This window comes from Chrysemys picta, chromosome 2, assembly GCF_011386835.1.
Source record: "Chrysemys picta bellii isolate R12L10 chromosome 2, ASM1138683v2, whole genome shotgun sequence".
NCBI classification, from domain to species: Eukaryota; Metazoa; Chordata; order Testudines; family Emydidae; genus Chrysemys; species Chrysemys picta.
In genome coordinates, this window is record NC_088792.1 from 270,087,393 (window position 1) to 270,104,518 (window position 17,126).

A 17,126-nucleotide genomic window follows, 5' to 3' on the forward strand; every position below is an offset into this window, starting at 1 on the left:
TAGCTTTGAACTTGTTCTGTTGGATGTGAAAAAAAGTTTCGGTGTGGTTACTGGGAGCTGTACTCCTTGGTGGTTTGGTGTGCTGAGTTTTCAGCAGTAAAATGTTCCATCTGCTTTCAGGTGTTTCATGACTGGGCTGTATCTATCAGCAGGCTTTAAAGAAGGGCTTCCTTTGTCTGTGTTACTGTGTCTCTATTAAGTCCTTGCTCCTAGTCTCTGCAATCAGCAAGTTTAACATAAAAGAGTGCCTTTGATCTCTTACTTGTTCTACTTCATCTGAATAGCTCTTTCTCCTTCCTTCACTGAGTCTGACAATGCTTCTCCCCATGGCACCTGCCAGTTGTCCTACACGCTGGAAGAAATGGATGATGCTTCACCACTGCTAACGCCACTGGGGCTTGGGAAGATTTTGTCTGTTCCCGCATGGCAAAGCTGAGATTGCCAGGATCGTAACCAGTATTCCCACCATTTTTGCTCTCAGAGAATCCTAGAACATGTCCCCAACTCTAGGTTACACACTGCTGAGTGACTTTCATCCAAGTGAATAGCCATTAGAAATTGTAACAGGGATTATCTGGACTCTGGTCCAGTTCAAAGAAAAGCCTATGGCTCTATAATTTTTGTTAGAGTTCCCTCCCCATTCTGAACTCTAGGGTACAGATATAGGGACCCGCATGAAAGACCCCCTAAGCTTAGGTTTAGAACTTCCCCAAGGCACACATTCCCCAGCTGCTGAAGGGTTCTGTCTTTTCAACTCCGTAACAGCGAGGTCATGCTTCCTCTCTCTTTCCCTCTCCTCCTGAGCATGCTTCTGTTCCTCCATAGCTCTCTTGTGGGCAGCCTCTTCTCTGGCCACTTGTGCATCAATCTCCATCTGTCTGAGTTCCAGCTGTCTTTCATGTTCCTTCTGTCTTTCCTCAGCTTCAAATCTGGCTAATTCCAGTTTTTTCTGGTCGTCACTTTCTGTCATCCTAGCCTTTCTGCACTTAACCTAGCTTAACCCGAGACCTGGAAAGAAAAAAAATACATCCAGCTTGTGAATTCCCTTGCAGGACTTAACTACTCTGCCCTAAGGCAAGGGGGGGGGGAACTCTAGCTGCTCTCAGCTAAAAGAAAAAAAATGTCCCTTTAAAAAAGAACCTCCCTGCTTTCCAAGCAGCCAAAAGAAAAAAAAGAGTCCTTTTAAACCTTCTGTGCTTCTGGTGCAAAATGATCCCACAGTACTGCCACTATGTCAGGGTTCCCTCCACACTCTGAACGCTAGGGTACAAATGTGGGGACCCGCATGAAAGACCCCCTAAGCTTATTTCTACCAACTTAGGTTAAAAACTTCTCCAAGGCACACATTCTTCCTTGTCCTTGGACAGTATGCTGCCACCACCAAGTGAGTTAGACAAAGATTCAGGAAAAGGACCACTTGGAGTTTCTGTTTCCCCCAAATATCCCCCCAAACTCCTTCACCCCCTTTCCTGGGGAGGCTTGAGAGTGAGCACAGACCAGACCCTTGGGTTTTTGGGACACTAAAAACCCAATCAGATTCTTAAAAACAGAACTTTTATTATAAGGAAACAAAGTAAAAGAAACAGCTCTGTAAAATCAGGATGGAAGGTAAGTTTACAGGGTAATAAGAGTTAAAAGACAGAGGATTTCCCTCTAGGCAAAACTTTAAAGTTACAAAAAACCAGGAATAAACCTCCCTCTTAGCATAGGGAAAATTCACAAGCTAAAACAAAAAGATACTCTAACGCATTTCCTTGCTATTACTTACTATTTCTGTAATATTAGATGTAACATTTTAGTAGGAGCTGGATTATTTGCTTGGTCTCTCCCTTTGTCTCCTGAGAGAACACCCACAGAGCACAAAACAAAGCTTCCCCCGTGCCCCGCCCCAGATTTGAAAGTATCTTCTTTCCCCATTGGTCCTTCCGGTCAGGTGCCAACCAGGTTGTCGGAGTTTCTCAATCCTTTACAGGTAAAGGAGGGATTTTATGCTATCCATAGCTGTATGTTTATGACAACCTTGTTTTTAAGCAGTGGTCTGTGTTTTTATTTGTAAAAAGAAAATCTGGGGATTTTTCAATGTTTATTTTCCAAACCTTCAAACCAGCATGGAATCAGGATAAATATGAAAAAATTAAAACATTGTGAAAAATTGTGGGGGGCGGGGAAGGAAAACCTTTTGCAATACAAACATTTTATTACAGTATAATAGAATCTTTCTTTTAATGTATGTAAGTTTAGCGACCTCATGGCCAAGATGGAGTCTGCTCTGTAGGCAGCTCTGGCCAAGAGAAGGCATGTGCAGGAATGCAGCAGGAGTAGTGCCTTCCACCCCAGGGGCACCTGTTGCAAACCCCCCAGAGTGAACACACACACCCACAGGAAAAGTACAGTGGATATAACAAGGGAAATATTTATTTACAGAGGAATGAGAGGAGAAAAACAACAAGGGGAAATATAGGGGGAGCAGTAAGACAGAGCTGCATCCAAGCCAAGGCCCCACAGGCCCAGTGGTAGCACAGTCTGGAAGGGCAGACACGGAGCGATGTAGAATCATAGAATCATAGAATATCAGGGTTGGAAGGGACCTCAAGAGGTTATCTAGTCCAACCCACTGCTCCAAGCAGGACCAATTCCCAACTAAATCATCCCAGCCAGGGCTTTGTCAAGCCTTAAAAACCTCCAAGGAAGGAGACTCCACCACCTCCCTAGGTAACCCATTCCAGTGTTTCACCACCCTCCTAGTGAAATAGTTTTTCCTAATATCCATCCTTGACCTCCCCCACTGCAACTTGAGACCATTGCTTCTTGTTCTGTCATCTGCCACCACTGAGACCAGGCGAGCTCCATCCTCTTTGGAACCCCCCTTCAGGTAGTTGAAGGCTGCTATCAAATCCCCCCTCAGTCTTCTCTTCTGGAGACTAAACAATCCTAGTTCCCTCAGCCTCGCCTCATAAGTCATGTGCTCCAGACCCTTAATCATTTTTGTTGCCCTCCGTTGGACTCTTTCCAATTTTTCCACATCCTTCTTGTAGTGTGGGGCCCAAAACTGGACACAGTATTCCAGATGAGGCCTCACCAATGTCGAATAAAGGGGAACGATCACGTTCCTCGATCTGCTGGCAATGCCCTTACTTATACAGCCCCAAATGCCGTTAGCCTTCTTGGCAACAAGAGCACACTGTTGACTCATATCCAGCTTCTCGTCCACTGTGACCCCTAGGTCCTTTTCTGCAGAACTGCTACCCCGCCATTCGGTCCCTAGTCTGTAGCAGTGCATGGGATTCTTCCGTCCTAAGTGCAGGACTCTGCACTTGTCCTTGTTGAACCTCATCAGGTTTTTTTTGGCCCAATCCTCTAATTTGTCTAGGTCCCTCTGTATCCGATCCCTACCCTCTAGTGTATCTACCACGCCTCCTAGTTTAGTGTCATCTGCAAACTTGCTGAGAGTGCAGTCCACACCATCCTCCAGATCATTAATAAAGATATTAAACAAAACCGGCCCCAGGACCGACCCTTGGGGCACTCCGCTTGAAACCGGCTGCCAACTAGACATGGAGCCATTGATCACGACCCGTTGAGCCCGACGATCTAGCCAGCTTTCTATCCACCTTACAGTCCATTCATCCAGCCCATACTTCTTTAACTTGGCAGCAAGAATACTGTGGGAGACCGTATCAAAAGCTTTGCTAAAGTCAAGGAATAACACATCCACTGCTTTCCCCTCATCCACAGAGCCAGTTATCTCCTCATAGAAGGCAATTAGGTTAGTCAGGCACGACTTCCCCTTGGTGAATCCATGCTGACTGTTCCTGATCACTTTCCTCTCCTCTAAATGTTTCATAATTGATTCCTTGAGGACCTGCTCCATGATTTTTCCAGGGACTGAGGTGAGGCTGACTGGCCTGTAGTTCCCCGGATCCTCCTTCTTCCCTTTTTTAAAGATGGGCGCTACATTAGCCTTTTTCCAGTCATCTGGGACCTCCCCCAATCGCCATGAGTTTTCAAAAATAATGGCTAATGGCTCTGCAATCTCACCCGCCAACTCCTTTAGCACCCTTGGATGCAGCGCATCCGGCCCCATGGACTTGTGTCTGTACACAGAGTTCAGGAGTCCTGAGCAAAGTTCCAGTTCAGTGCTGAGTCTTGGGTGCTCCTGGTTGTCTTCAGCGCCAGTGAACTTTACCCCAGCAAACCCCTCTGGTGCCCTCTTCTGCCGCTCTCTGCAAAGCCTCACAGAGCGACCACCTCCCCACTTAAGTAGCTAGCAGCCTCCCTCCTTGTCCCCAATGCAGAGTCACAAGCCCCACTACTCACAGCCCCATGCAACTCTGGGCAGCAGCCGTGATACTGGGTCCAGCTCCGGTCTGTCCTTCTCGGCGATTCCTCCCTGGCATAGTGCTCCTCCTGGCTCCTGTCCTGGGGTGTCCCCGATCGGCCTGTCCGTCCCAGGCCTCGGGCAGGTTCTCTCTGCTTCACGTTTCCAGGGCCTGCAGGCTGCCTCTCCCTCTCCCTGGAGCTCCAGCACTGCCCCCTGGAGATTCCCTCCTTTTTTCTTACTCTCCCCCTCCCCCTTAGGAAAAAGATTTAAAGGGCCATGCTCTCTAAACCCCAAAGGGGTTACACTCTCCCTCTCCCAAAAGAAATAATCCTTGATGTCCCCATCAAGGTAGGCAACTCTAAACCATGGATCCCCAGCAGGAGACCCAGGGCCCCCATTCATCAGAAGCATTCCCATCATCCATCCCACAGGACCCTGAGGGATGGAACAGGTTTCCCATGAGGCAGTTCGCCCCCCGTGGCACCCCAGGGATATGTAGGTCACTGGGTTCCCCTAAACGATCATATGTCAGCACACATCTGGGCTTCCCTTCCCTAGAGGAACGTCTAGGCTGACTGTCGAGTACTGGCTGATGTGATACCACTGAACATGGAGACAAGATGATGGGTCCTTGAGGCACAAATTTGAGTGCATCTGGGTTTAAAGTGGCTGTTTGGGGTACAGGGGGGGTCCTTCCGTGCTCCCAGTCTTCGGGGCACTTCGGCGGCGGGTCCTGGAGCGAGTGAAGGACCCGCTGCAGAATTGCCGCCGAAGACCCGAAGCACGGAAGGATCCCCTGCCGCCGAATTGCCGCCGAGGGCAGCAAAATGCTACCCCCCCCAAATCCTGCTGCCCTAGGTGACCACCTAGGTCGCCTAAACGGAAGCACTGGTCCTGCTCCCCATGGCACCTGCCAATTGTCCTCCACACTGGAACAAATGGATGACGCTTCCCTGCTAACACTGCCGGGGCCACTGGCGCTTGGGAAGATTTTGTCTCTTCCTGCGTGGCAAAGCTGAGATCGGCAGGATAGTAGCCAGTATTCCCACCATTCTTGCTCTCTGAGAGGCCTAGACTATGTCCCCAACTCTAGGTTACACATTGCTGAGCTACAAAAGAATGAGGCTTTAGTCACTTTGAAATCAACATACAAAAACCAATGGCCAAGATTTGGAACGTCCAAAGCATCAGGAGACTCCTCAAATATCAGACTAGACATCAGAGCTCCATTAACTCTTTCCATCATTTATCTATGAAAGCATTGTCATTGGCTTTCAGATACTTACTTTTATTCCCAGGGATTTTGCCAGCATTCCTGAGAATTTCTAGGGCCCGCTAATTCCTACCGCATAGTGTTTTCATGAAGCTCTTCTTTGGCAATAGTTATAAGAAACATGTAGGAAACAGACAGCGTAATTAACCTTATTAATGATCTATTTTTAGGGCATCTATACTCGCTATGTTGTGTACCTCATTCAGAAGTCTCTAGAAAAGAGGATTCAGTCTCTTTGCTGATACAGACACCAGTAAGGATGAGTGAACACTACTCACTCAGATATGTAAACAGGGTCTGCATGAGCTCTCCTGCGTGAAGGGACTAGACACCATCTGACCCTTCTCTTCTCCCTGTGAAATAACAGAGCAGATTAAGAATTTTGTTATATGTCATAGAGCTGAAATCACCAATAATCAGTAACCTGCCTTGGGACAGTGTCTCTGATACAAGAAACTGTGCATTAGGAGTGAGATGCTAACAGCTGAAATCAGTGAGAGCTGTGTTAAGCAGTGGGACCTCAAGATATCCCAGAGTGGCAGGCAGAGCAGGTCAGCAAGCGGAGTGGTGAGTAAGGGCTCTGACAGCAGAGCAAGCCAGGTGCTTCTCACCCCAGCAAGGGTGGGAGGTGAACTCTGCAGCTACATCTCTGAACTCTGGGTCTGCACTGACAGAGGACAACAACTGTGAGTGGGGTGCAACGAAGGGAGGGGCGTGTTAAAGAAACTTTTGGTTGCTGGATTTAAGACCCTGAGTCTTCTGTTTATGGTTTTATGCTTATGATGCCTGCTTGCGGCATTTTCCCAAATTCGCTCCTTCTATTAAAAGTTTCTTTTCTACACTCAGACTCTGTGCCTGTGAGAGGGGAAGAATTGCCTCTAGAGGCACCCAAGAGGTGGTGTATAATTGTCCCAGGTTACTGGATGGGGGGCTCGAGCCATTTTCTGTGTTTTATTGTTGAAAAGGAACCCTAGACATTGAACCCGGCCCTAGTTGCTGCCGGCTCCACTTGGCAGAAGGGTTACAGAATCCCTTCCTTTTCCTAAGTGTTCTTCCATATATAGACTGGAATGATCCCTTAGAATATATGCTAACTACTTATGCTAAACAATCTGTTCCACCTTGCATTTAGCTCGGATGCTCGGAGTACCATTCCCAGACACCAAGAAGAGCTCTGTGTGGCTCAAAAGCTTGTCTGTCTGACCAACAGACGTTGGCTCAATAAAAGATATCCTCTCACCCAACTTGTGCTAATATCCTGGGACAACATGGCTACAACTGCACTGCCTATTAGCAAAACATTGATCCTGCTTAGATAAAATAGTAATTGTTAACAAAACAAAAGACTTTAAGGACAGAGAGAAACTGGGCTGGAGGCATTTGGCTCAGGGGAAGTGCAAATAAGAAGATGGTGTGATTGTGTCTTAAAAAAATATCCTCCCCCACACACTGTCACACTAGAGACTTTCAGAGGGGATGCTCTCTGCCTTCAGTGCCAGAAATTCCATGCAGGACACTTTCAAAGAGAGTAGGATTGTTTTTTTTTTTTTATAAAAAACTGTTCTTGTTTCTCCCTTGCCGGAAATAATATTCTTGTTTCCTATTTTTCCAAAACGTTCTCACTGTCACAACGTTTCCCAGTTGAGAACAACTGTGTGAAGATGGGGCTTCATGTCACATTCACCGTTTTTAACCTTTTCCGATGAGGGGGGAAAAAGAGGGAGAGAAAAAAATGGGAAAGAAAAAGTGGGGGTGCAGAATCCTGAAAATGGAAAACTATTTTTTGGTTTTCAAAATGGAAAGAAATCATTTGCAGTCCAAACAAAATGAAAATATTTGTTTCATTTGATTTAGAAAAATTCTTGTGGGAAATTTTCCATCTGACAAATTTCAAAGAGGAATTTTTCTCACAAACGTTGCATAGGAAATAGAACCAGTTCTATTACTGAGTGATTGGCACTGATAGACCAAGCACTTGGTTTCCTCCCAAAGGGCCTGGTATCCCTGTTTGTATTCAAAGCATCCACCTAAATGCAAAAACAAGAAATGTTTAAAAAAATTAGCTAAAGGAGGGCAGACACAGTCTGTAAGAAGCAAGAGAAGGTTGCTGTGTTTGTGTTGCTGGGACCCTGGTTGGGCATAGGGGCGCGTATTAACAATGCTAGGGACTCCAAGAGACACAGTCATTGCTCAGCTGAATGAAACTCCAGAGGTAGGAGTTTCCCTAAATTCTCCCAACTCCAAGAGTCCATAGGAGGACTGTTCCCAGTCTTATTAATTCTAGTGGTGTCTAAGGCAAGATGGCTGCCATTGGAATGGGTAAGTGTTGGGTATGGGAAGTGGGAAGAAAGCCTGAAGGAGCCAGCATTGGATATAGGGACATGGTTGGTTGTAGAATCTGGGGAAGGCATTGGATGCTGGAGGAGACTGTGGTACATGTCAGGAAGGCCAAAGATGAAAACAGGAAAAGGGAAGTTAGGAGGTTTTCTCCAAAACACAGCAAAGGTGGTTTCCATGACAGCATCGACTAAATTCTTAGAGACAGCTACTCACTACAATTTCTGTCCTTTCCAGGTATTGCCAAGAAAACAGAATTCACTGTGTGTTAGCAAATACAGATTCATACCAGGGAGGAATGAATCAGAACAGTTTAACCTGAAAGTCCTCCTCAATCCAGTGCTGTTCTGGAAATGAGCCCAGAGTGACTCTTCGGAAGGTTCTGGAATGTTCTTTTTTCTCTTCAACATCATATATTTTGCCTAGCTCAACATTTGTGGGGTGAAGCTGAGTCTGTGCCCTGGAACTGCCATAACCTTGTAAGAGTGCTTGAGGAGACCTCTTCCCCAACCACCCATTCCTGAGTGAGAGACTGGGATAGAAAAGTACTCACCTGCTAGTGTAGCTGATACTAATCTTCTCCTCACAATAGTATCCAGCTTGCCAGCTGCTAGAGGCCAAGCTTCTTGCGATGTCTTAAACATAAACCTTTGCTTAACAGCTGGAGTGCATTTTCACGAGTCTCTGTTATATTATCTTCAACCTTAGGAGTTTGTAGGATTAGTGAGTGGGGCCAGTCTGGGGGAGAGGGGACATAGGTGTGTGTAGATGTGTGTAGAGACTAGGAAGCATATTTTAACAATCAGCCAGATCCAGAGGACAAATACCTGTCGGGGATGGTCTAGATAATACTTAGTCCTGCCTTGAGTGCAGGGGACTAGACTAGATGACCTCTCGAGGTCCCTTCCAGTCCTATGATTCTATGATTGCCCAGTGAGATCAATGGAAATTCTTCTATTGACTTCATTGAGCAGCGGATCAGTCTCAGACTTAGGGCAGACTAACAGCCTTTGCCAATTAAAATGTCCAAGCTCACCAGGGGGAGTTTCTCCCAACTCATAGAAAAGGCTATGGCTGTCAGAGTGGTAAAGACTAGTTAGGGTCTCAGACCCAACCATAACAATAATAACATGGAAAGGGTCAGAGGTGAGATCAGGGACGGTGATAAATGATCTTTAAAGGAATACTGAATATGAGAAAAGAAAAATCAATTTTGAGTTTGAGTTGAACTTCTGAATCTCTCATGGGTTTTGGGGGTAGGGGGGCTTGAAATTAGGCACAATCCTAGAGATGATACTATGAACATAAATAGGAGAATTCTGAGTATGAGAGAATATAGATCTCACCTGAACAGAAATTCTATCATGGTCTCGCCCTCTTGCAGTAGGAAGTGTTTATGCCACACTGTGCAGGAAATGAGAATTTTCATGCGTTAACTGTGATGTCATATATTTATATCACAAAGCTGGTTCAGTATTCAGTGTGTGTAATTAGCACAAAAACTGATGAGGCATATGGCAACTGTGCACTAATTTATGAAAGGTGCAAACACCAAGAAGGGAAAGAAATTTGATAGGGTGTTACAAGGGCATTTAAGTAGGAATAATGGGATGAACCTGAACAAAAAGAAATCGTAGGTTAAATATTAAGAAATTCTTCCTAGCAATGTAATCTGAGTGAAGACTAATCTTTCAATTGGAAATCCATTCCATCCCATCTCATCAATCTACCTATCTCTTAGATAATCAACTCTGACTTCTATGCCTGCTACTTATAATCACTTAACATCTGTCTTTCTGTAGTTAATAAATCTGTTTTATAGCTTACCTAAAACAGTGTGTTTTGGCTGAAGTGCTTGGGAAATCTCAGCTCAGTTTACAAAGGCTACTGTGTGTTCTCTCCACATTGAGGGAGGGGCGGACTGGATAATGAACATACACTGGTCTGGCTTCTAACCAGTGTTAGATGGTACAGTTCTGGGGTGCAAGGCTGGGGAGCTGTGGGGAATTGGCTGGAGCTTCCCTATTGATGGTTCATGAGTGGTTGAGGGATCATTCACGTAACACAGTTATGCTTCCTGGATTGGGCCCCACAGACAAAGGAATATTTACCTCCCCCCAGGTTGTGCATCATTCTGGAGCTTAGACAGCTGGATGCCTGGCATGGGGCTGCAGTGGGCATGCCCAGAGGCAGAACATAGATGCCTTGGGAACTTTTACTGTAAAAATTTAAACTTGCTTGGCACTTAGGCACCTACAGTGTTTGGCAGTAGCTGAGTGGAGGATTGTGAATTCCAGGAGGGTTTGATTGTGGCATTTAAGCTCCTAAGGGGGCTGCTCTCAGGCCCCCACCCACCCTGGGCAGGTGGAGGGTTCACGGCTCCCCACAGCTTCCCAAGCTCCCCAGGCTGGGCTCTGCTGGGCTCGCGGGGAAGAGAAGGGGCAGGTGGGCTGAGCCTGTGGTAAAAAGTGGATGGGCCATGCCCCTTGGCTCCCCCGTTCCGCTGCCCCCGTTTGGGTGGGTATGACAGGGTCTTCAGGGTGCAACCTGGACTATGGGACCACTGAGCCCTCTATCCCACCAACCTGGGGTATCCCTCTCACACTGCAATGCTGTCAAGCCACAAACCTCTGGCAGGTACTGCACTTACACAGACATACATCACAAGAAGCTTGGCCTCTAGCAGCTGGATATTATTGTGAGGAGGACATCAGTCTCAGCTGCACCAGAGTGAGAGTACTAATGACTGGAAAATGTAAGCAGTTTTGTTCCTACACACTAGGCCTATCCTGCCCCTATTAATTAACGTACAAAACATTTACGAAATATCACAAATACCAGCTACAGCACTCTCTTTATGGAATTGGTAGTTTAATTCTAGAACACAATGACAATACTAAGGGATGGTCACTGAATTAATCCCGTCTCTCGAGCGTATGCAAGTGCTTTGTATTCAATTCATAAGTCACAATGAACTAGATTCACAAAAGGACTTCAGTGCCTAAATGCCACAATCAAACCTCACTGGAATTCACAATTCTCCACTCAGCTACCACCTAACACTCTAGGTGCCTAAACTCAGTTGGCACTTAAAAACTCAACACTTGTTAGCAGTGGCCACAAACAGGTGTCTGGAATACCAGAGTTTTTCCCTTATATTTAGGAAATTACTGCAATAGCTGAGGTAGCCCGGAGTGAGAACTATTGACTTTCTTTTTATGAACAATTTTATTGAGGAAGTGTATGTAGACTATAAACTAAGCAAATTTCTCAGCTTTTGACATGGCATTTAAAATAGTATTTTGTTAAATCAGTTCTAATGAATATAAACCTAATTCCTCAAGTTTATTGAAACAAGAACAAAAAACTTCTTATTCACGGAACTGACACTAGTTCCAAAGACCCTCTATCTATACGCTCCCTGATGTGTGTCTATAACTGCATAACTGCAACTGGTTCTTTACACATTTAAAAATAATTGTTCAATGTGGCAAGTATTTTAAATATCTTGGGACTGATTTTGATCTCACTTGTAGCAGTTTTGCACCAGTTTAACTGCACTGATTTCAATCATATTGTATTAGCATAATCCAGGAATAAATGAAAGTAGAATGAGGCCACCTAGAAACAATCCAAATTTTATAAACATATTATTTTCACATCCAGTGTTGATTTCGAAGTCTTATGTTTTTTGTTAAAATTATTTCCTACATTATCATCAACTGGGGTCTTTCTATTACAGTACTTAACAGCTACAGTAAAAGCTCTTTTATCTGGCACTTCACCAACCGGCAAGTTCTATAAAATGCCATTTCTGATCTGCACTGAAAGTCTGGTTTATAGTGCGGTTGGTGCGGGGCCAGCAGGGGGCTGGGGCGTGGGAGGGGCTGCGGGGTGTGCTCTGGGAGGGAGTTTGGGGAAGGGGGTTGAGGTGCAGCAGGGGCTCAGGCGCTCACCTCTGGTGGCTTCCCGCAAGCAGTTCCCTGTCTCTGCTGTTGCTGGCAGAGGTGCAGCCAGGCACGTCACCTAACACTAAAACATTACCTAGGACTTCTTGTAGCTTTCCACTGTAAGGGAACGGGGGTCAAGTCTGGGAAACAAAGGATTCCCGCCTTACGTAAATGCTATTTAAGGGTGGGGGGAGGCAAACAGACTTCTCCTCTCCATGGCCTGTCTGCCCAAGAAGAGAGACTGCAAGAGGGAAGGCAAAGGGGGGAGTTTAGCCTGAGACAGGGGTCCAGTCTGAAAAGGAATATAACTGGAACTCTAACCCCCAGAAACTTTGCAAATTGCCTGCAACAATATCTACGGTGAGAAATACTATTTTGTAACCAATTTCTTTAGTGAAACTAGCTTAGGTTGAGTGTTTGATTTCATTTGCTTAATAATCTGCTTTGTTCTGTTTGTTACCCCTTTTACGACTTAAAATCTACCTTTTATAGTTAATAAAATTTGTTTTGTTTATTATTGAACCCAGTTTCTGTAATTTCTAACTGGGGGGGCAAGAAGTGTGCACACCTCTCTCCACATTGAGGGAGGGGGCGAATTTCATAATATATCGTTGGGTCTGCACTCCAAGGGAGGTGGACATCCGAGTTCTGGAGCAAGTCCCTCTGGAGCAAGCTGAGTCTTCCCAGAGCTGATGTGCAGGTAGAGAGAGAGACCAGGGCCTAAATCCTCTTCCAGTGTGTGTTCATCTTCTAGATGGTACTGAGTAGGGAAATCGTCATCCGTGAAATAATCCAAATCCACTGCTTTCTATATTATTTTATTTGTGATACAAAAGTCAAACTTCCACAAATAGTTCTTTAGAACATAAAACTAAATGATTTTGTACATAAACAATTACATACAGCATTTATAATGTGCAGTACAAAATGTGTGCTGCTTGGATGTGATAGAAATTGCATATGATATGATTTAAACAAGGTTAGTTACATAGATTAGTGCTGACGGTTACATTTTATCCAGAGCTTTGTGGTTATTCCCCAAGACACAAAAAACGCACAGTTCTGAAGTGCTGTTTTTACCTTCCTCTGCCCTCCCCAAGTTCACTGGTTTTGTAATTGCAAGAAGGCTCATTCTTATTTCCGCATTTACAGAACTGTTCTGAATTCATCAAAAATGAAATTAGGCACATGCGCTTCAACCACCTAAAGAAACAGAGAACAGAAACTTTGTTAAGTATTCCATAGCAACATTCAGCCATGAACACAGCAAATAGCATTGCCCATGGATATTACATGTAGGTGTGTATGTTTCCCCACTACGTAAATGCTCAATGTTATCAATGTGGACTAGCTAGGTTTCTACTACACACACGGAGACCCAGATTCTGTCCTACACAGACATCTGCTTGGCACATGAGTTTGGGTAAAGTTTCAGGGAGCTGTAACTAGCTCCAGCTTAAGTTAGAACATCCCCTGGGATGCTCGAACTTACACCAACTGTCTGTTGTCCCTATGGAACATATACACTAGTTGAGAATTGGCAGAGCACTGGCGCACTCTGCTCTGCAACCTCATGCCCCAACATCAGGGAGATCTAGGACAGGCTAAGCAAGCCAGGCGGTGCAAAGTGGCTGGAACCATAAGAGAAAATCTGGAGCAAAATATTCTATATCTTTGACTCAGGAACACTGCTTAGCAATGCCCTTTCCCAGACACTTACCCGCACTTTTCAATTTGTTATTTGTGTTACAGTTTATAGCAAATGGTATTAGACACTCAACTTGTAGTCAGATGCAGAAGTGCATCATGCGATGAATAAATTATTGGAGTCATAGTAAACTGCAAAGTTAACTTTATAATCCCAAATTGTCATGGCTGCCTTCCATGGCAAACTTTAGTTTATTGGTATCAAGAGGCTGAGAAAGAGGCTTCATTGCCTTAGGTAAAATTTGTTACTGCAGAATTTGTTTTGCCAAATTTAGAAACAACCCAAATCCATGGCTCTCGATTTAGAACCCAATTTATCAGTCCTCATTTCAGAGCGCAAAATATCCATGACCATCACTGTTTTTTTTGTTTTTTTGTTTTTGTTTTTTTAACGTTACACATCCCTCACAAACGCAATCACTAGAAGATGGGATGAGCAGAAAGCGAATTCTTGTCCCGAATTTCACAGAAAGTTGAAATAATAGCTAAATGACCCTTCAAGGTGGGGATGATGTGACAGAGATGGGAGCAATGGTATAAAGCAATCAGACTGACACACAATGTTGCTAATAAAGCAATTTGTGGATTGTATGGACAAAGGCTTCATTCACAGTAACCTATTCGCAGACAGATTTTTTTCACTTTTATATGTCCTTTCAGGTTCCTTATGCTGAGCACTGATAAGGACTTGATACACTTGTTTGACATGCCTAACTGGTCAGTCTTGACAGAGATGCCCTGGTCCTGAGTGAACAGATGTGGTGAAACTGCTAGGCATGACCCCCACTATTCATAACATCAGCATAAACCAAAATTAGCTCTTTTAATAAAGGGCTCTGAGGATTAAGTAACCTTTTAAAAAGAACAGATGAAAACGCACATGAAGGCTAGTCCCCAATAACAGGAAAAGCATCTATTGTATTGACCGCCCAATTCCAGACTCCCATTACAACTAATGGTTGGAAAATGTAAGCAGGAAAAATCTACAGCCAGGGCTTTTAACTACAGTAGAATACTTTGAAAATAATGGGCCAGATCCCCAGCTGGTGTAAACCCATGTACTTCCTTCGGTTTTGATGCCAGTTTACATTAGTTGAGGATATGGTGTATTTTAATGCTATTCCAACACCATGCTGAATCCAAGTTTTCTTACTTACCCTTCTTGGTAACTTTGTATAACGAACATAATCTTCCAGGAACATAAGGGCACCCACTACATCAGCAGGCATTTCTGGTATCTTCTGGCTATAATATACATACACACAAATGAAACTCATGCAGCTGGATATTGTCTTTTTGACTAGCTAAGGTAAGTTTTGTTAGAAAATGCCAACCTCCCACATAATATTTATTCATGTAGGTCAGTGTGCTGTGGGATATCACCACAAAAAAAAGCCACTTGGACACGACACCTAAATATATTATTAAACATATTCTAATCAAATTACAGACTTAAAAAAAAAAAAAAAAAAAAAGAAGAATGTTCAAATAAACAAAGTCTTACACGAAAGGGGACATTAAAATAAATGTGAAAAGAGATACCTTGTGCACTGCTCCATTGTTGAGCGAATAAATTGACCAATCAGAGCCAGAAATTGTTCAGTGTATCGTGAATGAAACTGTTTCAACAGAGTGAGGAGCCCAAGCACTAAAGGGGGCCAGTCAATTGGATCTGCTGGCTTTTTGCACACCATTCCTGAAAGGAAAACACCACATTTTCCCCTCTATGGTCACAAAAACATCCTTTATAATCACAGCCAAACAAGAGTTATTCTCAAGAGGTTTCATGCTATTCCTGTTTTTACTTTTCATATGTTGGTCCCCTGGCTTGGGGGCATCAGATCAACCTTGTCAAATCCAACCCCAGCCACTCCAAATCCTGAAGGGCCCTCTCCACCTTGTAACTCATACGGGGCTGGCGACATGGCTTTTCACTCTAGTTAACAGTCATACAACACCAAAGAACTAGATCCCAAGTTAGGTAGTTTTAAACTAACCAATACGAAGAGCCTGAAAGAGGTACGTTTCTAACTGGGGTGTAGCTTTTTAGAGAAATGGGGTTGGGAGAAGGGGAGATACAGGGCTTATGGCCACCTAAATCTAAAGAATGAGGAGCCATATCCTTATTTTCTCTTGCACTCTTCCCCCCATCCTGTAGGGCCCAATCCAAAACCCAGTTAAGTCAACTGAAGTCTTTCCATTGACAAAAATGGGGTTTGGATCAGGCTCACAGCTCCAAAGCTTTCCTGAGTTACAAAGGTCAAGATGAAATCTCAAAACTTACCTCCCAATCTAGTTAAGATGTTCTTCTAGTATCTAAGTTCTCTGCCACATTAGCAGAACCCCACAGCTAATGGATAGTGAAACATTTTCTGCATTACTGTACTCACGTTAGGTGAAGCAGTTGGTTGTGCATATTACCTATATTGTGTTTGGCCTTGGACATTCAATTATCACTTAAGTATTTACAAAGAGGTCCTCTGTCACATCACAATAACTGACATATTGCAGTTAAACAGTAAGTTATAAATGGAGTTGTACATAGAGAGGCCAGAGAGGGTCTAGTTTGTGCTATATATAAAAATAAAAAAATCTAGCCCATCCATTTTAAGTCTAGAGCTGAATATCTTGACTACATCTACATTTACCCAGAGTCCAACTGTATTTATGTAATAATTTATATAATACCTAGATTTTTGTTGTACTGAAGTTTTGGCAGTTGGGCTATCAGAAATAGGAAGTTGACTGTGGGGAAATATGGAAGTCGTTTCGTAGTTATATATATCTGGGAAGAAAAAGGAACACACAATGTTTACATGCTTATTAACAGAAGCTTCACATGAGGAAACCAAAATAACACAGAGCTTATTTGTATCAGAACTTAAGAATATAAGAACATTGCTAGCTATATTTATAGCAAATTAGACAAAAATAAAATGTCTGCTTGCGACTCAATGTATGTATTGGCTAATATCACACAATAGCATGTATCAGACCTTATTCAATGGGTTATGAATGCCAGCTGCTTCCAGGTAGGCTGTGATTTCATACAAAAGTGTGTTGTCTTCTTTAGGGTATGGCAATGACGGATTCTGATAATGGGCTTCAATGTCAGCCAAGATTGCTCTAAAGCGATAAAAAGATGGAGATCAACTTTATATAGTTCATTATAAATGGATAGTTCAGTTAAAATAAATAATAATAAATAATAACAGGCAAGCCTGAAGTCATACTGCAATTGAAAAACATAGGTCATATTAACAAAGTAAAAAGTTGCAGATATAGAATCTCTGGAAATTATTTTTCTTTTGATTATTGTTTGTAACAAACTGCTCTCAGTTTTTCAGATGCCCCTTTTACTAAGGGCATGTATTTCAGTGTTAGCGTCAGCCAGGATCTGCACAATTAGTAGAAGTGAGAAAAAGCACAGGATATGGTGACATTTTTACAATGTCACTGTTTTTATCTCTTATCTAAATTTGACCTGCATTTCAGATATATCCAAATATTGAATATATTCAAAAATTGTATCTTTTCA

General features: G+C 43.6%; 1 protein-coding gene across 9 annotated transcripts in view; it reads right to left on the reverse strand.

The window, feature by feature from the left end:
• Positions 1-12,683: 12,683 nt before the first annotated feature.
• The window catches only part of WASHC5 (WASH complex subunit 5), a 39,539-nt gene continuing 35,096 nt past the window's right edge, over positions 12,684-17,126 (reverse strand). For all 9 annotated transcript variants that reach the window (XM_065586121.1, XM_005288805.5, XM_065586120.1 and 6 more), the window contains 5 exons: positions 16,585-16,714; positions 16,277-16,373; positions 15,131-15,284; positions 14,746-14,833; positions 12,684-13,084 (listed from right to left, as the gene is read on the reverse strand). In XM_065586121.1, coding sequence (XP_065442193.1) covers positions 13,028-13,084; positions 14,746-14,833; positions 15,131-15,284; positions 16,277-16,373; positions 16,585-16,714 — 526 coding nt within the window. In that variant the 3' untranslated portion in view covers positions 12,684-13,027. The remainder of the gene's footprint in view (positions 13,085-14,745; positions 14,834-15,130; positions 15,285-16,276; positions 16,374-16,584; positions 16,715-17,126) is intronic.